Genomic DNA, 23,290 nt, shown 5'->3' on the forward strand with positions numbered 1-23,290 from the left:
CCTCTGCATGAGGAACTTGCTGTCCTGACACTTTGTGAATGAGCCAGATTTGAATTGGAATTGGTGTTCTTGCTTTATTCGTCATGAGAGCCCGGGTTAGAGTGGCTTATGGCCAGAGCGTTGCAAGTAGTGGTCATGATATCTCAGCCACTGTGTGTCTTTGTGCTTAACATAGTAGTCCAACTGTAGAAGCTCCTCTCTCCTTAAGCCATCCCCCAAAGCCCATTGTCTTCTAATTGGCCAAGACCTAAAGCATGTTACCAGGCTGTTGTTGCCGATGAGCATCTCTGGCATACAGACAGACTGAGCGAAGATAATGACCATTTATGGAATACCGGCTCCGTCTAGCTCCGTGTGTGGCCAAACGGAGCCGTTGATAGAAAAAGCATTTCAAAAAAGAGCGTTCAGAACAGGAAGAAATCTGGGGCTGGTTTCACAAAGATAGACTTTAAATATGGCTTAGATATAGTAGATAGTAATACTTCAGATACATATCTAAATCAGACCGTTGCACAAAGCGCTTCGTAAGTAGGACTACACTGTAATGCATTCTGGGTAAAATAAGACACTTTTCAAAACAAAAGAAATGGTGGATCGAGTAGGCGCATCCAACCACTCAGTGCAGTTTACCCCAGCGGAAAGTATGTGTTTGTTGGATGAGTATAGTAGTTACAAGGACATTTTACTTGGGAAATTTAGCGGAGAATATAGTAACCAAAAGAAATGCTTGGTTTGGATAAAGATTGCTTTGACAGTTAACAGTGTTAATTCGGCCGTCGAGCGGAGCGTACAAAACAGATTCGTTACCATTTCATAGTACAAGATGCCAAAAAAGAAATATTTAAGAGGAAATATCCAAAAACAGGAGGAGAACCCCAAGAGAAACTCAAAGACACAACTGAAATGGTAATGAATATACACTCACCTAAAGGCTAAAGGATTATTAGGAACACCTGTTCAATTTCTCATTAATGCAATTATCTAATCAACCAATCACATGGCAGTTGCTTCAATGCATTTAGGGGTGTGGTCCTGGTCAAGACAATCTCCTGAACTCCAAACTGAATGTCAGAATGGGAAAGAAAGGTGATTTAAGCAATTTTGAGCGCGGCATGGTTGTTGGTGCCAGACGGGTCGGTCTGAGTATTTCACAATCTGCTCAGTTACTGGGATTTTCACGCACAACCATTTCTAGGGTTTACAAAGAAAGGTGTGAAAAGGGAAAAACATCCAGTATGCGGCAGTCCTGTGGGCGAAAATGCCTTGTTGATGCTAGAGGTCAGAGGAGAATGGGCCGACTGATTCAAGCTGATAGAAGAGCAACTTTGACTGAAATAACCACTCGTTACAACCGAGGTATGCAGCAAAGCATTTGTGAAGCCACAACACGCACAACCTTGAGGCGGATGGGCTAAAACAGCAGAAGACCCCACCAGGTACCACTCATCTCCACTACAAATAGGAAAAAGAGGCTACAATTTGCAAGAGCTCACCAAAATTGGACAGTTGAAGACTGGAAATATGTTGCCTGGTTTGATGAGTCTCGATTTCTGTTGAGACATTCAGATGGTAGAGTCAGAATTTGGCGTAAACAGAATGAGAACATGGATCCATCATGACTTGTTACCACTGTGCAGGCTGGTGGTGGTGGTGATGTAATGGTGTGGGGGATGTTTTCTTGCCACACTTTAGGCCCCTTAGTGCCAACTGGGCATCGTTTAAATGCCACGGCCTACCTGAGCATTGTTTCTGACCATGTCCATCCCTTTATGGCCACCATGTACCCATCCTCTGATGGCTACTTCCAGCAGGATAATGCACCATGTCACAAAGCTCGAATCATTTCAAATTGGTTTCTTGAACATGACAATGAGTTCACTGTACTAAAATGGCCCCCACAGTCACCATATCTCAACCCAATAGAGCATCTTTGGGATGTGGTGGAACGGGAGCTTCGTGCCCTGGATGTGCATCCCACAAATCTCAATCAACTGCGAGATGCTATCCTATCAATATGGGCCAACATTTCTAAAGAATGCTTTCAGCACCTTGTTGAATCCATGCCATGTAGAATTAAGGCAGTTCTAAAGGTGAAAGGGGGTCAAACACAGTATTAGTATGGTGTTCCTAATAATCCTTTAGGTGAGTGTTATACAGCTGCAGCTAAGAAGTGAAATTATGATATAACCTACATTATGTGGAATTTTAATGTAGTTATGAATTTCAAGTTTGAATAATTATCTCTTTCCTCTCTTCACCTGACTTCTTTTTTGAACTTGACCCTGTGCTGCATTTATAAACCTGCTCAGTGTTGGTGTATAAAATTTACTGTGTGTGTTTCAGGCCCGGGCGAGGTACGAAGAGTGTATCAACAACCAGCAGGAGTGGAAGCAGATACACCACCTGTGTTACTGGGAGCTAATGTGGGTTCACTCCTACCAGCAGGAGTGGCAACAGGCATACCATTACGCTGACCTGCTGTGCAAGGAAAGCCGCTGGTCCAAGGTAAACGCACCCTGCAAAGATAATACACCATATAATTTAATTATTAAGAGAAAATAACGATTTTTAGGGTATCCAATATAAAAACATTTATTATAGAATCCTTATTGTTTTTTGTAAAACATGGATAACTTCTGCCAACAGGTTATAGATAGCACCTCCCAGTGTTCCCATTTGTCCTTGTGGCCTTATTTGGAAAAAATCCAGAGACAAATAAAACTGAATGGTTCATTGAGAAATTTTTTTGGGAGGTTTATTTATTTGGGTTTATTTTTTAGGGCTTTTTAAATGGAGACTGTGCTGTTAGTCGTAAGTTGTTACAAAAACTATTCACAATATTTGATCTTTAAGTGCTTCTGCATGAATGCATTCATCCATGGATGGAAAATAATGTGTGGTGGGGAGTGTCAACTAATCCATAAATGACAGAAATCCTGTTACTGTACACTGAAAAAGAAGATTGAGCGTAATTAGGATCACGTAAGCAAAATCCCATCTTAACTTTTTACCCTCTGCAGGCTATCTATGTGTACCAGAAAGCAGCCATCCTCAGTATGATGTCAGAAGACGAAGTCAAGAAGACAGGGGAGGACATAATGGAGCTCTTTAGGTCAGTTTGTCTCCACATTTAACATTAAAACATTAAACTGAATTTGGGATAATCAGCATTATCTGTGGTTAAAAAATATTTGCAAAAATGTAGGAATACACAAAGAAGTACCTGACAGGGATTAAAGTTTAGAAAGTGAAAACATTTTCAGAAAGCTAGGACAATTTTAGAAAGTGAGGAGAGTTTTCCCGATGCTTTGTTCTTCAAAGAGCTGTTTCAGTTTAAGACTTGGTTTCAAGGTTAAGATACAAGTTAGATTTAGTTTAAGGTTAGGGGCAAGGGAATGTATAATGTTATTGAGGGTCCTTACAAGTATAGTAGTACACCCGTGTATTTGTGTATGCAGGCAGGTGGAGGGGCTGAAACAGCGCTTGGCAGGAAAATCGATACCGACGGAGAAATTTGCAGTGAGGAAGTCCAGACGCTACAAAGCTGCTAACCCCATCCCCCTGGTCATCCCAGCACTGGTATACTCACAAACATTTTTCCCGGACACACATTTACGCACATCTGTGGTAGTCAGTTGAACAGGTTTATTCAGGGTATTTAATTCAAGGATGTGGACATTTAGATAAACCACCTTTGGGGATTTTTAAATGATCATCTCTTATCTGTCAGAAAGCTTTGGCTGAATGAATGCACTGAGCATGGGAATATCTTCTAAATAAGTTTGCAGTAGTAACTGATGATATTTTCTCTCTCTGTAGGAGATGATGTACGTTTGGAACGGTTTCACCATCCTCGGGAAGAGAGCCGACAGTACCGAGGCCCTGCTGGTTACCATAGAGGCGGCCGAGGAGCAGCTTCGCAACGACCCCAGTAAGTTCAAAATAATACCATTGCTACTAGCGCTACTGCTAACACCTTTTACTACTATTACTAGTAGAGGTATTACTAGAGAATAAAACAGGGATTCCATAGGATTCTCTCCTTGTCCTACTTCTCTTCTGTTCAAACTGTATACTGTAAATGACTTACCAGAATCATACCATGTAAAGGTTTGTAGATCCATATTAATGATGCTATTATATATTTATCCGGTACAGCTATTTCATCGGCTTCTACCCTGCTGTCTCACCACTTACAATCTATAGCAGTGTTGTTTGAAAACTCATTACAATACATTTACTCATTTGTCAGACAGTGATATCCAAAGGAACTTACATTTGACGAACAGCATACAAGCATCAATAAAGCATCAATAGTAGTCACTCTGTATGCAAGCATTAGTGACTTCAGTTAGATTCATGTGGCTATGTGAAGCCAGTGGAGGTTGCTGAGTAATGGAGTGACATTAGTCATAGTGGGTTGATCTAAAACCCGACTTGTGAACTGAAACTTGTTTGAACTCATGTTTAACACTTAAGAAACACATTCAGTTAGCTCTTCTTCCAGGGATTAGCCCTCTTCAGAAGTTAGAAGTTCATACATTCCATTTAAAGATTAAGGGACAAGGAATAAACTTCAACACGCAGTTAAGATAAGCCTTGCATTTTAACGTGCTGCTAAGATACAACCAAATTACATTACTTGTGTATCTCATTCAGACCCCTCAGAGTTTCATACAGATGATAGCTGCCTGGTCCAGATGTTGAAGGGACTCTGTCTAAAACACCTGGGCAGGTTATTGCAAGCTGAGCTCTGCTTCACGCAGGTGCTGTCCAGGTAAGACACACACATGCACACACACAAAGACACACAGACAGAAATGTTCAGGTGTGTTTATCTTCTGAAAGAGACTGATAAGATAAACTTTCCTATTTGTGCGTTTGTGTGTACTTACAGCGAGGGTCGCATCCGATATGACCACTACTTGATTCCCTTCACTCTCTATGAGTTGGGTCTGTTGTATAAACATCAGGGAGACTTCACCAAGGCCACTACATACATCGAAAATGCCAAGTAAGTTATGTTCATACATACAAATGGTACCTCATAATATACATATTATGGTATTTATAACTTTATACCTTTATACACTTCTATATACTTTCACATACTTGACCTTTATGTACTGCACCTTGAAACTGCTGTACACCTTGTCAAAAGGTCTGACACCTGTCCAACTGGTTTCTGTTATGAAATGTATTTTTGGTATTTCTCCAAAGGGAAAATTACAAGCATAACACCAAACAGCCTCAGGTGCACTTTGAGGCTCACAACAACACTGGAATTACAGCCATGTTTTAATAGTATGGAACAGACAGAGCCACTCATGCCAGTTTGAGGCTAAAATGTTTTCACTTGAAAGGGAAACCGATTTCTGTTTATTTATAAAAAGATTCTGAAATAGTTCTTGTGTTCTTCATCAGGACGAACTACAAGGACTACTCCATGGAGTCCAGACTGCACTTCAGGATCCATGCAGCCCTCAACAGCCTCAAAGGATCACCAGTTGGCACCCCGTAATACTCGAAAACAACGTAAAAACAACAGTATATGAAACATCCGGGGACTTCCCCTCAAAACTTCAGCTGCTGTGAATGAATCGGTTGTGACTGCCACTTTACAAAGAAGCTTAAGTGTGAGATCACATGTCCACCAGGACTCCCTTTTTCTTCATTGCTCGCGCGCGACCATATAATTTTATTGTTCCTTATTTATTCTCAGATGAGATTATTTATTTACTTGCACCTCTTTTCAAACAGGCTCAGGCTTCCTATTAACGTCTACCAGCTAAAACTGAGATTTTATCGGTAGATGCAGAGCCACGGTTCAACGCCAAATGTCAATTTATTTAACATACCAATAGTAAATAATGGCTCCTTTACTGTCAGTAAGGAGACACCAACATTTGAGGAGTTTCCTTTTAGGGCGTGTTCATTCAGAGGCTTTGCACAGGGGACAATTTTGACTTCAGGCGTTCAGCTGGAGCGGGAGAGTGCTGCAACACTGCTGCACTTTTTGATATATAAGCACAAGGTAAGAAAATGTTTAAACTTTTGAGAAGATGCGGTATGGATCACCTGTCAAAACACAAAGGGGAAACCAATAAGTGACGAGAGATCTGAGAAAACCAATTAGTATTCCCAACAAACCCTAACCCTTTTGATTACAGTCGTCTTGCTGTATGCTTAGCATCTTCTGTCGCCTTGCAACTCTCTGTGTGAACGTGCCCCAAAATCTAATCTTTACTGTTCCAAAAACTGACATGCATTAGTACCAAACAAATCATGGCCTTAAAGTAAAGTAGATTATAATTTTGTATCAAAGTTAGCACTCATTGCAAGACTCTTTGCTCACAAAAAGCTATGTATATTTTTTAGGATAGAATCATAAATACTGACGGATTTCAGGTTCAAAGATGTTGAAACATGATTACTGATGAGTACTCATGAATACTGATTAAACTGATGAGTGCATTCATGTTATCAGCAGGGAGAGGTACAGTGTATAGGCGTTGCATTTGATTTACTTTACCTTTTTTGATCATGCCACATGTGCACACAGCACACAAACATGTCTGTGCACATGCAATCACAGCCTTCTCACCAACTGTGGCTTATACACACACACACACACACACACACACACACACACACACACACACACACACATACAACATTACTTACTCATTCCAAGCTTGCACATACTGGGCAATATGCACACAGAGAAGAGAAACAAACACACACAAACCGCTGTAAGCGCACACAGTTAGCACACAGTTTAAAATAACTTGTGCTGTTAGTCAGTCAACTTTGCGGTCATTCTGTCAGTCGGTGTGTGTCCATGTTCAACAGGCTGTAGTTTCAGTTCTGTTATCTCTCAGTGGCAGAGCAGCAGGTTGCTTTTTACTAAATTTCTATTAAAACTGGACTAATCTATATTAATGTACACAATGGGGATACAAACACTATCACCAGACTCTGTCTTTTAAAGTTTAACTACACAGGTTTTCTAGGCCTTGGGCACGAGCTTCAGTTAACCATTACTTGGCCAAAGAAATATGGTTCCTTATTGGCTAAAATATATCTTCAAACAGAGCATGTCTGCCTTTGAGAAATGTTTGCATGACTAAAAATACATTCGCTCTGCATTTACTCAACCTTCTGTTGATAAAATACTGAAAGGATTGGTGGGTTAAGGTTAATCTCAATAGTCGCTGTTCTGTTTGAGCTGCTAACATACCGACTGTTGTAGACAGGGGAGATGTGCTGGTTCTCCTTTTGTTATATTAAGTAATATTCTATTATATAACTTAAATATGTTACTTAAAAAGCACAGTCTATGATCTCCAAATACCACAATAAAAACAGAAGAAGAGAGCATTCTTTCATGCCTGTTCTCCTTTTGCTTCAAGTAGTTTGATACTATTTACTAATATGTACATGATCTATATCCAAGTATAAGTGTAAGTATTTACTGTCACAAACTAAAAAGGTACATTTATTTTGTACCAGGTGGATTTGGGACATGGTTTGATGAAATGCTTTCATCTTTAAAAACGAATTTTTGCTTCCATGTCCAACACCGGGGTGAAGGATGCACTTTTTTGGATTGATTCCAGTAAACCTGGAGTTAAATGCGACAGTGGTAACAGTTAGCCTTCTCCCTATAATGAATGTATCAACCTAAAGACCAAATTATATGTGTGTCTCGCTGTACGTGCCTTTTTGTTTTTTGTGTGTATTTTGTGCCTGTTAAGAGTTTGGGTGTTATTTTCTTCATGTGCTTGTGTGATGGGAAACTTTTGAACAACATAATTCGCCAAGTGCAGTAAATGTTCAGGAGTTTCTTGGTAAAGTCACTAATAGTTTTACTCAAAAGACCAGAGTCCTCTATGTAAAAGAGTTGTGGCAATAAATGCAGTGAAGGCCCAGTAGTGCCCTGGCTGTACTATAGTGAGATCAACTGCTAATGCTAGGAAACTGCCAGTGGAGTTGTTGACTAATTTTGCTAGTTATACGACAAGAACAAAATTGAACTCAGTGATTATAGATAATGCCCCAATCATTAAAATGTTCAGTCAGTCAGTATGCTACTACACGATTGATTTAACAAAGTGTGCTGTTTCATCATCACACCCCTAGCTTGTTTGCATGTTGCCTGTTATAATTATAATATTATATATAATAGTGTGTGTGTGTGTGTGTGTGTGTTTATTTAAAATATGCTAATTTAATGTGCCTACTGGCATAGATCAATTAATTATTTCAGCATTATTGCTCAAGACAGACGCTCATGTATGCATACATAAGCAGTTTATGCTTCTCATTTATTATCATTACATTTGTGTCACAGAGCGACCCATCTGTTTTTCTGGAAGACAAATTTCTGCCGATCTTTCAGGAACCCAGAATATCTTAAAGCAGTTTTGAAGGTATTTCCAGAATCCTCAAGGACTGTCTATCTGAATAAAAATATTCTGGTCACAGCATGGTAACAAGATTTTTAACCCAATTTTCTGATCTGGAAATTCTTGTCTATGGAAATATGAAATAAAGGAATATAACATTATTATATACAAATATATTAGCTTTTTTTTTTTTCACATCGGAGGAATATGCTTTTATTTCTGGCCATCATCTGTGTTAAGAAGTGGAGGCAGCATTTAAGAAATCTGTAAAAATCCCTTTGCAACCTTTCATTGTCACAACCTTTCTTTGTAGAAGGCTTTGGTTCATGTGCTTCGTTCAGCTGTTCATGTCAGTGCCTCTGTGTGTCTCTGCGTTAAGCTGTTTGTATTGATAGGGTTTTCTATATGATTTGCTTTGCATGTTATTCTCTTTATTTCTTTTATTATGAGAAGTGACTGTATGTGCTTTACGGCAGGAAGCGATACAACTCAATATTACGGGCTTCACGGTTACAGATGGAGATCCACGTGGTGCAATAAAATGAAAATAGAAGAATAATTGTTCATTGTTCATTTTGACTGACATGGCGTTTTTCTTTTATTAGCACTCTTTCTATGCTTGTGCCTCTTTGTGTGTAAATCTTTAGCCTTTATTTCTTATTTCTTTGGCCTTGTTTATATTACGTGTTTTACATTTATAATGAGAACAAAATAAGTATCACTTGTAGTTAGTTGTCTTGTTCAGGTATTATTATTATTTTTAGATTTTTAATCCAGATCCAGGATTTGCAGTTATAGTTTTGTCACATAATGATTGGTCGTATTAAAGTATGATCATTAAAAGAGAAGCGCTGCACGTATTCCCCTAGAAAATGTTTTCCCCCTGTAACTAGTCCTGTAGTCTGTCTTTTGTATCTTTTGCTTTCCAAATAGAAAAAAACATTTTATTTTAACTTTATATTACTTTTTTTTATGACCGTCACAAACAAGACGTTCCTACTGATTCAACAAGAAGCTGTCAAGCTCTATCAAACGTCAACTGTTCTTGACAATCATGTTTGGATCACGGCTTTAAAAAGACAACTTTCCAGTCAATATTATCAGCGTACCTAATCTTTCCAGTCAAAACAGGAAACACTGGTAGATGTTCTATCTCTGCCAGGTAGGTCCAACCCATTGTCCTGCCAGGACCTCACATATGGACACTTGATTAAGACCCCTTGGCATCACTTTTTAACGCCCTGGGGACCCCTTTAGCGTTGTTTTTGTGTAGGGCTCCACGGTCAGGTTAGCAATAATAAATATGCAATGTTCAGTTAGACTTTCAAAATAAAACTTGTGGTTAACGTCGTGAAATGCCGTAATTTGGTTAGGTTTAGGCAACAAAACTACTTGGTAAGGTTTAGGAAAAGACTATTGTTTTGGGTTAAAATTATTACGTCATGTAACTTACATAAGTTAAGTCACGTAAAGTAATGTAACTTAACTTAAAAACAATTAACGTTGACTTTTTGTTTCCCACCTTTTCTGTTATTTGTAATAGGCCTGTTAGCGTTGAACTATGACACTTAAGAGTGCCATGTGAGGACGTGACAAAGTGTAGGTATTTGTCATCCTGAAATAACAACAGGCTGAGGGCTCCAAAAATTTTGTGAAATGAGCGTAATGTTTGAGAGAAAAGCAGGAAAGGATTCAGAGGAGGAAGGATGGATAGCAATAAACAGTTATTGTAAATGAAACTTAAACGTTAGCTAACCTGAACCGAAGGATTTTAGACACCAAAGATAGCCGATAGCCTAACCCCCAATACTTATGCTAAACTGAACACTCAGCAAACATGAACAAAAGCGTTTAGCTGCTGAATAAATAGTTTTTAGGAAATTAACACAAGAAAACGAGCGTATTACTGATAACTGTAGAAAGACAATACATAATTTTTGACTGGACTGCAAACATCAAACCGGCTAAAGTAGTGAAATATAGATAGATTTGTGCAGTCACTGATTCTTGTTTCTAATTTTTCTTGTTGTGTGCGTTAAATTATTGAACCATATATTATAGCAGTGATACATAATAAAATGTATTGTCCAAAATTACAAAAAAAACTTTTCATGTCAAATATGTGCAATACATTTTGAAAGCCATAATTATTTTGGTAGTTGCCTTTATACACTCCAGGACACAATACCTTCCTCTTTTCTCTCTTCGTACTGTCTTATTGATTGCATTTTTTGCCAAAAATGCACTGGACGCACTCTTGAAGTGTATATTTGTCTCAACTTGTTGGATAATGCTCTAGTTCAGACATCGAGATGATATGAATAAGTGCGCACGACTGATGCTTTCGGTGCATTTGTGGCATCAATGCATATATGCAGGACTTTTACACAGATGTATCCCATCTGACCTCTAGTTAGCTTGCACTGTTCTCTGAAGTATTATACTCATATAACAATCATGCTTGTACATCAGGAACGTGTACTACAATGTGTACTACAATTTGATCGTTTTAGGAACTTGTTATTGTTTAACTGTGTGATTAAATGTCTGTCAGAATTCTGTGTCTCCATTTATTTCCAGATCTGGCTTGTACCAACTAATGCAAACAGAAAATACTGCAATTAATTTGTCAAGGTTTCAAGCTGAAACGGGTCTGAAGTGTAAATGTGTCTTGATATTTTAGATCCTGTCAAAAGCACATTCAACCTAAATGAAAATGAATGGTTTCTGGTTCCATTTGGTTTTGATTTATTAACATTATAATATTGACATGTTGTCTGAAGTTATACGCAGCTGAACTGTCAGCATGAAGTCTCCTCAGTTATCTGTTTTTTCCAAACTCAGAACTAAATAAAAGTCATCTGAGGGTAAGCTCTGGTTAAAAAAACATTCTGTTACTTATGAATCTGGTTTAAACATTTTAACTTTATTTCATAGTTAGCTACTTGAAACTCTGCTTTCTTAAAACAGTGTATGTTTTCCCAGTGTTTACACACACATTGTGTATGTTAAATTTACCGTGGATTATTCTCCATACCTTTGGAAAATTCTGTTTTCTTTTTTCCACAGTTTGGCATCTTAGATATGTCAATGTACTACAACACCCATGAGTCTCGGCTGCTGTTGCTACTGGGAAGATGACAATAAGAGGTGCGAATTAGAACTGTAAATTCAGAGGCCTTTATTGTTGCAGTCAAACATATTTGCTGAATTCATCCAAAATTAACCCAATATCTTAGATTAATTTGATTTACAAAGTGCTATCATGGGATCGCTGTTAGCAGCACGCAATATAATTTAAAACTTTGTGATTGGATGTTCCTTGTTCAAAATGCACCTTAAGAGTCAGAGTTGTCTTTTGTTATTATGTTATTTATTTTTTTACTTAAAAATGTTTATTTTCATCTAATCCTCTTTTGTGTGCAGGGGTCACCGAACATTGTCAATGAGAAAGTTAACCAGACCTCTACTTTTATTCCGAGTTATGCAAAAGTCAGATATCAGTATGAGTGTAATCTCTGTCCCAAATAGCAAGATACAACAATATCAGCTAAACTAAAGAACCAGAAGATTTCACCAGTAACAAGATTAATATACAGATGCTATAAATATGACATGAACAGCGTTGGTATATTTATGGTGGGCTATGCAATATGGTCATTATGGGATTATAGCAGGTTTATTAACAACCACACATTTTTGACAATATGGTAAAACATAGTTATAATCATTTAATTATATGTTGTGATATGATAACTTACAGCTGTTATAGTATTGTTAGCCAACATCACTTTGTTCTTTTGTTGTATAAATATATATAATGGACTGCAGGAATCCCTACTTTAAATTATAAAAAAAAAAAAAAAAAGGTATATTTTAAGATCATTTTGGCATGTTTTTCTTTAAAATGGAGACGGATTATTATGATTTCAGTTGAATTATTGTCAGAAGCAGTGCTTTCAATTCTGTTTTTGTCTAGAAACGAAGGCCACCAGACGGCGCGCAGAGTCCAAGTTCAACTGTGAGATTCCTAAACAGCCAGAGTGAATGATGATGGTGAAGTGGAGCGAGGAAGAGGAAGCCGCTTTAAGAGAGTAGTGGGAGGACTGCCAACACAACCGGTCAATTACACGCAAATCTGTGTCTAATCTGATTTTATCATCTTTATTACCCCATAAACTACATGCTAATGACTAAACAAGCAGAGAGCATGGTGGAGCTGTTATTTTAATGACATCTGGCCAATAAACTGTGTGTCTGCAGTAAATCTATTGTGTGTGTGCGCACTCAGATCCAGTGGCAGGTTGCTGTAGACATGGGCAGAAGGTTTCAATGTGGAAGAGCTTATTTCGGAGGCTGCTGGGTAATCACTGCTGCTCATTGGATTGGGTAGGACCAAGCGGCAACCTCCAGGTCTGAAAAGTGAAGCCAATGCATGAGTTCCTTAAACCTTCAGTCTATCTAATGACCAGCAGATTGCTGGTTGCAAGTCTGATTGTATTGGAGTCTATGAGAAAAACACCCTACTTGTCCGTTGATTTATTATCAAGTCAAAAACATTTTGTGTAACTGACATTTAATGACTCCCCTACTTGTGCTGCTGTTAAGGCCTGGTCACACAATCTTGCATATCTTTCATCTGTCTTGCTCTCTCTCCCCATCTTATCGATCGTGTGTGTGTAGGTGTGTGTGTAGCGAGAGGGGGGAGTCATTTTTGTGTTTGTGTGTACATTTAGGAAAACCCAGACTCCGGTAACCTGAAACAACAATAATACATTTGAAGACATAAATCTTTTAAAACAGCTCACCAAAACAGCTGTAATCGTTATCAAACAAACAGCGAAATAGTGTGTTTGTTGGGTTTGTTGTTGGCTGATGAATCCACATGTGGTGCATTAGTGATTATCTGAGTCAGCAGGACAGTGTATGTGTTCACTGTGTGTGTGTTCATGGTGATGAAGGAAACAAGTCACCCAGTTCAACAGTGTGGCTAACTGATGTGTTATTAATGGTTTTTGGAAACAACGGAGCACTATGGCTCAGAGTGAGAAGAGATATCAGGATTTACTTGTTAGTAGATACATTCAGTGTTTGGCTCTGAGCACGAGATTTATTGATGAGAAGAAAAATATATAATATCATCAGAATGAACAGAGTTGAAACTTCAAAGTCTCACAGATAAGTACACAGTGATTTTGAAATGCTCTTTTATTGATACAATGTTGAACATTAACTTATTTGTACATCCATTTATTCATCTATCCTATTCAGGGTCGCCTGTCCCAGCATGCCATTTCCCAGAAGGCTTTTTGACTTGTCACAAAGCACAGGAGTTACTAATAACATTAAGGATGACAACGCTCTATGAAAGTGTCCCCCGCTGGCAGCTTAGTAGAATTCAATTTTGATATTTACACCTGTACTTTTGTACCTATCATGTTCAAACCACAACCTCCAGTACTGACCCACTGTACCACCTACATATTTGTGTTTGTGTGGTTACAGGAATCTGGCTTTCCCCGCATGCACATAAACAACTCTTCCCCCATCTCTTCATTGTCCACTCATTATGTGACATTACAGTAAGTGATCAGTCAGCTGAAATAATCTCCAGTCTGGCCTGTGTTCACATGTCTGTGTGTGTGTGTGTGTGTGTGTGTCAACATTGACAAGACAAGCTAATGATTGATTGATGACATCATCAGTGGACAGAGCAGATATCAGACTGTCAGTCACAGCGCTCCCTTACAGAGAGAATAGAGGTCTCTCTGTATCTGCAGCAGTTGTCGAGTCTAAGTAATTATTTTCCTTTGTCAATCAGTAACAGCATTTTTAACCACAGGAAACAAAAGAAGAAAACATTTTTGTGACAAGCTGTTGGTAAACCCAGACTGCTTGTTGTTTGTCAGGATGAGATCGACCGGACTTTTTCTTTTCTTGCTGCTTCTTCTCGTTGTTCACTCTGAAACGGTGAGTTCTCACTCATGCTGTCTTTTATCCTTATTTTTTAATTGTTTAAAAACAATCAATCAATTTTTCTTTTGTCTTTATTTGTCGGACTTTTATGTGTTTTTATCACTTGTATTAAACTTGGGTAGGCAATGTATTACAGAGGTATGTTTTACTATATTTGTTAAATTTCTTTACTTATTAGATCTGGACAGCAATCAATAAATCAAATGCTCTGACACAAAAATTAAATAAGCATGGTTTACTGACCTGCTGACCTATCTACCTGTGTCTGGGCACTCGCTGCGCATGAAAATGGGTTTTGGGGGAGTGGCTTTGGAAGGAGGCCTGAAGGATGGGGGTGGGATTTTTCCAGTAAGATACTTCAAAATCTAGCTGTCTCTTGCTAGGTTCATCGACATTACCTACCCAAGCTTAAAAGTTTTTCAAGAGAGCTTTTTCTTTAGTTATTTAATGTTATAAGTTTAACTTCTGCACAACACTTTTAACAGGAGACAGCCAGAGCTGTAGGTGATGTGCAAATCATGCAGCAGCGGTTAGACGATGAGGATCTATTATTTACAGATGAGCAGGAACCAGAGTTGACTACCGAACCCCCAACCCCTCTGGCCACCACAACCCCTGAAAGAGAAGATTTTCTGGGTCCGCCTGAGTGTCTGGAAAAGAAGTACGTATATTATAATTGGCTGGGCCTCCTTTGGATGTCTAATTTTCCTTCTTAGTTTCTGTGGTCTGTTATGTTTTTGCCTTTTCTTCCTGTTTGTCAGTAATGCACATTAAGGCTGCCTTGTTTGACATAAACACTGACTCTGAATTGTCAGTGCAGCAGAATCAGACCAAAATGAATGGGTTTGTGTTCACTACAATCTAACAACTAATTATATTCAGTTTTTAAAGATACAACTGTTGACTACCTGGGGAAATCCTTGTCCTTGGGAGCTGTTTGTCCTTTGCCATTTGTCTAAGGCTTACTGTCAGTAGAGTTAATTGTGTTTTCTTAGCTCACTGTAATAATCTGTGTATAAGTAATGTGAGATTAACCTGTGTTTGTATCTCTATGATTTATCTTTTAACATTTATCAGGTTAACGCGTGCATCATGTGACCTGGTGTTTTGTCGTCCTTGGGAGCGTTGCATCGAAGGACAATGCTCATGTAAACCACCTTATCTGTGTCCCACTGAGGGCACGACCCCAGTCTGTGGGCGGGACAATAGAAATTACCGCTCCTACTGCCAGGTAATTCATGTATAGGTTTGGGTATCGACTGCTGGTGTGGAATTGGAACATTTGTAGAAACACGAATGAGGAATTTGCTATTGATAGATAGTTCATTTATGTATCTTGTCAAGAATCAGAACCCTTAAAAAAAGATGCAAAAACTACCAACAGATTCTGATTTGAAATCAGTATAAAATAGTGCAACCATTTCAAGAGAGTACATTAGTGAATGTAACTGCTTTTGGACATGGAAATTGTATCATTCAGGAACCGAATTTTCACAACGGTGATCTGTTTTCCAGATGATGGCTCTCTCATGTCGGACCAAGAAACCCGCCATGTCCCACTTTGGGGAAAATTGCGGAGGTTCGATCTCACAGATACAATCAGTGCATTATTTTAAATATCACTGTTAGATTTCTAGACATAGTAACTGTCACCTTTATCGCTCTCTCACCCTAGAAAATCATCAGAAGTTCAAAAGTTCAATAGACCAAGTCACAGGAGTGGTCACGGTCACCATTCCCGACAATAGGAGCACTGAAGGTGGGATGGAGTTTCTGGTGTGTAAGAAGTTTTGGAACATGGCAGCTGCTAACGTGATCTGCAAGGAATATGGGCAGCGACTGTGAGAGGAGACATATTTATTGCATTTTTACAATATGCATGTGTACAGTTTGGCATAAATGAAGAACATGCCAAAAAGTAGACCACCCACTGCTACCCTACAGTAGCACCATCAAAATGAAAAACATGCCTTCCACAAGCTGTTATATGGCTTTTTGTCAGTGACAGTATACAGTAGCCACAATGTGACTTGTGTGTGTGCTTACAGTGGTGCCGTGGCCGCTGTTTCCATTCCATACAAATCCCTGACAACATCCCATGACAAGCAGCACCCAGACAGCTGTATTAGCATCCTCTGCCAAGGTTATGAGAACTCCCTCGCTGAGTGTGTAATCTCCAACAAGATCAACAAGATTGGCTATAGGATGGTCGCGACTGCAACCTGCTATGAGGCGTCACAACCACCAAAAGGTCAATGTGTACTGATTCTACTCTATTCTTTTCTATCATTGCCTTTAGTAGCTATTGCTGTCCTGCCAGTGACGTGCCCTCAAATCTTGACACTTATCCACACAGCATACCTGTTGATTAAGGTCCGCAGTTCCACTGCACTTGTTTACAACAGCATATGCAAGGTGTTTCCTTCCACCCCTGAGTTGCTGAGGCTTCCCAATAATCCGCCTCTCTCAGTCATTAAAGTCTTTCCTCTCCCTGTCTTTTGAATCTGTAACTACCACAGTGGCAGCCCTTTTTGCCACCACGGGATTCTTGGAATATAACAAAGAAAGACGTGAATACACTGAACTTCTGACAAAAGCTCTTAGCAGCTTCTTCCACAAGGAGGCTATAAACAAGATCTGTTTTCTCTTCACCTGGAGTTTCCAGCAATCCCTTGCCAAATATTTGGATCTACCAGGCCTGTCCAACAGCGTTCTCCACCATCTCATCCATTTTACAGCAATCTGGTGGTTGATTGAAAGCTAGTCCTTTCTTTTCATCTGTGTATCCTCAAACATATGGCCATCAACTTACTCATTCGTAGCAGCCAGGTTTCAGCCATCACTGAATATAGTCCAACCCTTTGTTTCGCTGCACAAAATTGCTGCGAATGTTCAACACAGCACAAACATCTCAGAAGTGGATTTAGTTATGAAATAGCATACGAAAATTGTAAAATATTAAACATTCTGTTGCTGGCTCCTGTCTGATGCTTGCAATGACGATGCAGTGAATAGTGACCAATCAGTAGTCTGCAGTGTTTTCATGTCACCTTTTGGTATCACCTCAGCTGACTTGGAACCTCGATGGAGGTGATACAAAAAAAAGTACCAGGTAGCAGATACAGGTCCAACTTTTTCCCAATGGGAAACCAAAAAAGGCGAGTAGGAAAAGGGAAATAATCCAGCTATCAAGCACCAAACAACTGTTAAATAAGGTGAGGTTCCCCAGGTAAATTATGGCTTGCAGACTTGTGTCAGCGGTACCCGTATCAGCCCAGATATCCAGGAGCTGGCCTGGATGCTTGAAGGTGAAGCTGATATTCAGTGCATAGTCACAAAACCTAAACCTAATTCTGGCAGTATCTTCTTGTTCCACAAAAAAACACTGATCCTCATCTGTGACCAGCCAGGTGCAGCAGGCTACCTGAATGTCTGTGACTGTTTACAATCAGTCAGAATGGGTCTTCATAACCTACCATCTGTCTGGCCCTCACCTAAGACCTGGAGTTCCCTGGGTCGCTGAGTATTTGTCTTCAAGGACCAATAATGCAGGATTCAATTTGAGAAGTTGTCTCTTGTGTTTTGGTGTACTTTTCCAGGATTGTGACATTTTTCTCTCTGTGTTTCAGAGGAGGAGTGTGGCTTCAAATGTGTAAACACAAAGTGTGTGCTTCTGAACCAGACGTGTAATGGAGTTGATGACTGTGGCGACCGCAGTGATGAGATGTGCTGCAAAAGTAAAACACACACACACACACACAAATAGATTTGATAACCCGGTATGTCTTGTCTTTTACAATGTGAATTATTTTGTTTGTCAGACTGCAGGGACGGTAGTTTCCGCTGCAAGACGGGTGTTTGTGTGCATAAAGATGCACTCCTGGACGGACAGATTGACTGTCTGGATGGCGAGGATGAATCAGAGAAACTCAAATCAGTGTACAACAGTGAGACATTTTTTTTTATTAGTTTACCCAGGCATTATTTTTTTCTATTTAATTTTGGAAATCACAGAAACTTTAGCTTTCTTTTCTGTGTGCGGTTGCAGTTTTCTTTTCCCTTGAGGTTTAAACTGACAGTCTCTGTCATTTGTTAGACTCCACCTCTTATTAATCAGTTAATCCAGCAGACAGACCAAAGCGAAATCAAGGGCAAACTTTAAAAGCAAAAGTGACACTTTGGGAAACAGATGTTTTGTCTTCTCTTTAGTGTATGCATGTCGTTAACAAAGTATAGCCCAATGAAACCAATATGTGTTCAACACTGACCAACTTCAGGAACACCACCCCCAGTGCAGTAGTAATTTTGTAGTTATATTTTACCACTTAGTGTTGGGGCAGTATTGGCAGATTCTGACAGTTTTGTAAGATATTTCTATTTTCCACAGACCCAGTGCAGAGATCCCTGACACCAGGTATGCCTGCAACTGAAGTCAACATCAACACCAGTTGGTTGGACCTTTCATAGGAAACTGTTGTTGTTGGTGGTGGTAATGATCATTTGTTTTTTTTCTTTATTTCAGAGTACATCTCTCCCAAAAACGGTATGTGGCATAAACAGTAACACTTTACAGCTTGGTATTATCATTGTTTATTTTTTTTCATTGTACTCATTTTTAGCTGACGCTCTTATCCAAAGCGACGTACAGTTGCTATTTTTCATGTCCGAGTTTGCACGCCTTTGGAGCAACTAGGGGCTAAATGTCTTGTTCAGGGACACATTGGTGGGTGTCACAGTGGGGAGTTGAACCCCGGTCTCTCACACTGCACCATCACCACCCCCAGACTTTGTCACCCAACATCAGTGTTGGACCTCAATATTTTTTTACATCTGGTTTAAGGACTCAAACTAGTGGAGGCTGTTATAAAAACAGATTAAACCCATGGTCTTGTTCAACTACCACTTATGGCTAAAATGGTCAGGTGTCCATTTGTGTGATCAGGTGATCTCTTACCTCAAGTCAGGTTACATCCTTAATTTCCAAGACCAAGTCAGATCTCATCAGAGCCGGATTTGAATTTCAACAACTCTGTACGTGTGTCTAGAAATTAGGGCCAACAGAGTGCATTTGGAGTCCAAGTTATACTGCGGGATTCCCAATATTACCACAGTGGACCATGTGCAAGTGGAAGAACGAGGAAGGACCAGCCGAGTCAAGCGAGTGGTGGGAGGAGTCCCAGCAAACCCGGTCAGTTAGAAACTCACTGTCTGTGTAATTACAATACATCTGTTTATTACTATTATCATTTCTGATTTCAGTTCCCAAACTCTTTTCCCCTTGGTCATGTGCTGCCACCGCAGCTTTCAAAACGTGGAAAGACAGACAATGGTGGGAAGCCACTGACCTACTCAATGTTCCTGTGAACACTGTTCCTTTTCTGCCTTGTTTGTCTGTCTGCAGACTCAGATCCAGTGGCAGATTGCTCTGGAGGAGAACAGGAAGATCGATTGTGGAGGAGCTTATATCGGAGGATGCTGGGTACTCACTGCTGCTCACTGCGTCAGGTAAGATGAGTGTAAATGTCGATGCAGTGCCATTAGCATGAAGTGTTAGTTATTGTACGTATTGGCCAAGCACCAAACTCCAGAGAGAGGCAAATTATGTCTGTTGCACTGTGTACATTTAACAACCAATGAACTTAAGGGTAACTGTAACATTCAGGTCCAAAAAAGATGACGACGGCCTAAATGCCAAACTTAAGGCTTCAAAATGGTAGTCCACAAACCAATGGGTGATATCATGGTGACAACACTGACTTATTTCATGCAGTCTATGGTATTGACCCGCATATAAGACGACCCTCATCATGAGAAGACCCGTCTTTTCGGACAGCTGTTTTTGGAAAAAGACTTTGTGAAGACATGCACACTTTCAGAATAGCCATGTTGGCAACATTTACCAGAGAGAGTGACTGGGGGTTTTCATTCTTGAAGGCTTTTCTCTTGTAAAGGCATAAACATGAAATAATGCTACTTTAGTGTCATTATGACACAGTGTGACACCATTATTTCTTAGCTGCTTGACAGATGATTCTGCAGTAAAGACGCTGGGTGATGCTTTCTACATGTTTTCACTAGTCAGGAATTAATTTCCTCCGTGGCAGCAAAACACAAGCCTTCAGAAACTCGTGTATATTAAAATGGAGTAACTAAACACTTGAACCAGGACTGATTGAATCAAAAAGACACACTATAAATAGAGTTGTATAAACTTGATATACCACGAACATTAAGGCTGCAAACCGCTCACAATGCAACACTCTTTGCAGGAGTTGGTGTACTCTGGGACTCTCTCTCTCTCTCTCTCTCTCTCCAATATCTGATGTCATGAACACATAATTGTCTAATCCTCTAACATAAGATATAACATATAATACAACTCCCACTTATTCAAATGTAATTTCCAGAAAGAAATATCATCTATTTGGGCCACTAAGAAAATTGTAATAATAGTGGTGGTACCTTTTGTTTGGACAGTGGTTGTGCACAAGTTGAAGGAGAAGTAGTCTCTTGACTCACTTTCTCTTTCAAATGTAATAATAATAATAGTCTCTCACCCATTTCTCTTTACCAGGTCCAACCCCTCAGCGTTCAAGGTGAAGTTTTCTCTCTGGAAGAAGTCTAGAGCTCAGGACACGACTGACATTGTTCCTGTTGCAGACATTCGCATCCACCCCAGGTATCTATCTATCTATCTATCTTCTATCTATCTATCTGTCTATCTTTCTGAACGATAACCCTAATTAGCTCAATCATTACACATGACTGTAGTTATTAATGCTAACTGAATGGTAACAGAATGGGCAAAAATGTAAAATAACTGACTTGCAGGTACAACGCCAGCACCTACGAGAACGACATTGCTCTAGTTCAACTGCAGAAGCTTCCGTTCAAGGAAAAATGTTTGGTGGACAACCCAGCAGTCAGTGCCGTCTGTGTTCCCTGGTCTACCCAACTCTTTCAACCCAACCACACCTGCAGCATCTCTGGATGGGGACGAACCGCAGGTATGTGCATTATGTCACCACTCTCTCAAAAGTGGAGTCCAACTACAACAACTGTAACACTGTAAGTGAGGAGGCGTGGGCTGCTAAGAAAATGCCTGGGGTGATACAAAGTGAGGAGGAAAATGGGCTGAAAACGTCTTTAAAATAAGTTAGAAAATAAACTTCACAAGGTTTACACTTAACATGGTATTTTAATAATCTGATTGTAACCTAATTTGAAAATATTTTAGTCATATTTTTATAATGAACCCTACCTCCACATCATGGAAATCACAAAATTGCCTTTTGTGGAACAAAGTGTTACAAATCAATGTAGTAATTATATTAATTACATCATAATTATTCAAAAATCAACATACATATTTTGTGGCATGAAATGCTTTCTATGAAATATCTAAATTAATTAAATGCTCTGAAACCTGCATACAAATCATCATCAGTCAGATTGTAAATGAGCTTGAATGGAGGAAAATGAGATTTGTCAGTTTGAAAATGATAACGTCAGTGTTTAAATATTGATGACTTTTCATAGATGGCAAAGCAGCTCAGGTGTTGCTCTGGGCCAACGTATCCCTCATCGCCAACTGTCAGACATTCTACAAACGACGCTTCAAACCTGGAATGATGTGTGCAGGTGGGTGTGTACCTGGTTGATGAGCTACATACACATAAACCAACTGCTTTAAAGACATTGCGCAGGTGGTAATTTGTATGTGCACAGGTGATCTGGATGGCAGTGTAGACTCCTGTCAGGGGGACAGTGGAGGTCCTCTGGTTTGTAAAGATGAACTGGGGGTTTCCTACCTGTGGGGCATTGTCAGCTGGGGAGAGAGATGTGGTCAGCCAGGATTCCCTGGAGTTTATACACAGGTAAAAAAAGTATTTATTTATTATATAAACAGGGAAGATTGATTTGTAATGGTTTAGCATACAGTGTAATGCAATATAGAGATAGTGCCTATGCAGTTAAATATAGTTACTGTATGTCACTGTATAATGTGAAAATGTTTTAAATTATATATATATATATATTATATTTAGAACATGATTTGGTTTTTTTCTTCGTAATGATATTAACAAAGAAACATGAACACAGCTTTCATGTATAAAGTCTAATACAAAAAGTCTCCAGAATCCTGAATTCACATGACTTTCTTGTAAAATAAGATTAAATCGCTTTAATGTCACATTTCTCTGACATTAGTGTGAACACATTTTCATGTATATTTTGTTTCTTTAGAAAAAAAATAATACATTTAAAAAACAACAGTCAGCCACACAGCACAACGTAAACACTTCCAAGACAAAAATTTCAGTTTCATATTCAGTGCTTCACTCACACAGCTACACAAATAATGTCACAAATGATAACATAACATTAATATGAATCCCTTCTCTCTCACTGACAGGTTGCTCATTACTTTGAGTGGATCAGAATTCATACAGGGTGGCCTGCAGTCACCAGGTTCAACTCCTGATAAGACACACACACACACACACACACACACACATTGTACTCTTTCAATACTTCACCAGTCATAGTTGTTTGTTGATTAAAGTAGTCTTTTCTCAGACCTTTACCTTGGCTACAGCTGTGTGATGATGGACACTTTGTTTACTGTGAATTAAAGTTGAAATTGTAAGGAGTCGAGCTGAAGTGCTTTTATTTTTAAATAATTACATACTTTAAATGGCCTATTATTTGTTTACTGATTGTATCAGTATTAAAATACTACCCTCTTAAAATATATTTTCCTGTTTTTAAGGCTGAGATGTGTTTCTATAGCTAGCAACTGTCAATAAAATGCTGTTTTACATGTATTGAAGCAACAGAAATTGCTGTTTCTACAGCTAACTTTGTTTGTCTAAATACTTTATAGAAATGCATGTAGCCTATAT

At 39.1% G+C, this 23,290-nt stretch overlaps 2 protein-coding genes across 5 annotated transcripts in view; both read left to right on the forward strand.

Annotated features, from left to right (window-relative positions):
* Window positions 1-12,922, forward strand: part of LOC123980069 (tetratricopeptide repeat protein 39B) — a 58,236-nt gene extending 45,314 nt beyond the window's left edge. The window contains exons 13-21 of one of the 4 annotated variants that reach the window (XR_006827364.1): window positions 2,344-2,505; window positions 3,021-3,112; window positions 3,459-3,579; window positions 3,820-3,931; window positions 4,660-4,777; window positions 4,898-5,014; window positions 5,425-5,636; window positions 11,478-11,558; window positions 12,388-12,922. Coding sequence is in view for 1 of the 4 variants with exons in the window: in XM_046064258.1 (XP_045920214.1) it covers window positions 2,344-2,505; window positions 3,021-3,112; window positions 3,459-3,579; window positions 3,820-3,931; window positions 4,660-4,777; window positions 4,898-5,014; window positions 5,425-5,521 (819 nt within the window). In the remaining 3 variants the exon portion in view is untranslated. Of the gene's footprint in view, window positions 1-2,343; window positions 2,506-3,020; window positions 3,113-3,458; window positions 3,580-3,819; window positions 3,932-4,659; window positions 4,778-4,897; window positions 5,015-5,424; window positions 10,965-11,477; window positions 11,559-12,387 lie in introns of those variants that run through there. The other 3 variants (XR_006827366.1, XR_006827365.1, XM_046064258.1) reach the window with 3 other exon arrangements.
* Window positions 12,923-13,117: 195 nt separating this feature from the next.
* On the forward strand, window positions 13,118-23,037 carry cfi (complement factor I). Its single transcript, XM_046064257.1, has 18 exons — window positions 13,118-13,990; window positions 14,318-14,378; window positions 14,870-15,045; window positions 15,462-15,615; window positions 15,900-15,963; window positions 16,060-16,225; window positions 16,433-16,635; window positions 18,014-18,121; window positions 18,206-18,331; window positions 18,772-18,798; window positions 18,907-18,927; window positions 19,430-19,572; window positions 19,786-19,889; window positions 20,959-21,063; window positions 21,216-21,391; window positions 21,924-22,025; window positions 22,113-22,261; window positions 22,801-23,037. Exons 1-18 carry the CDS (start codon window positions 13,773-13,775, stop codon window positions 22,867-22,869), a joined length of 2,172 nt encoding a protein of 723 aa, XP_045920213.1. The 5' UTR covers window positions 13,118-13,772; the 3' UTR covers window positions 22,870-23,037.
* The last annotated feature ends 253 nt before the right edge of the window (window positions 23,038-23,290 follow it).

The sequence above is a fragment of the Micropterus dolomieu genome, linkage group LG12 (genome assembly GCF_021292245.1).
Source record: "Micropterus dolomieu isolate WLL.071019.BEF.003 ecotype Adirondacks linkage group LG12, ASM2129224v1, whole genome shotgun sequence".
In the NCBI taxonomy this organism is placed as follows: Eukaryota; Metazoa; Chordata; class Actinopteri; order Centrarchiformes; family Centrarchidae; genus Micropterus; species Micropterus dolomieu.

Coding starts and splice junctions, on each gene's coding strand:
- cfi (XM_046064257.1), top strand. CDS start 13,773: ATGAAAGTGTCCCCCGCTGGCAGCTTAGTAGAATTCAATTTTGATATT. Junction 21,064..21,215: donor GACATTCGCATCCACCCCAG/GTATCTATCTAT, acceptor ACTGACTTGCAG/GTACAACGCCAGCACCTACG. Junction 21,392..21,923: donor TGGATGGGGACGAACCGCAG/GTATGTGCATTA, acceptor GACTTTTCATAG/ATGGCAAAGCAGCTCAGGTG.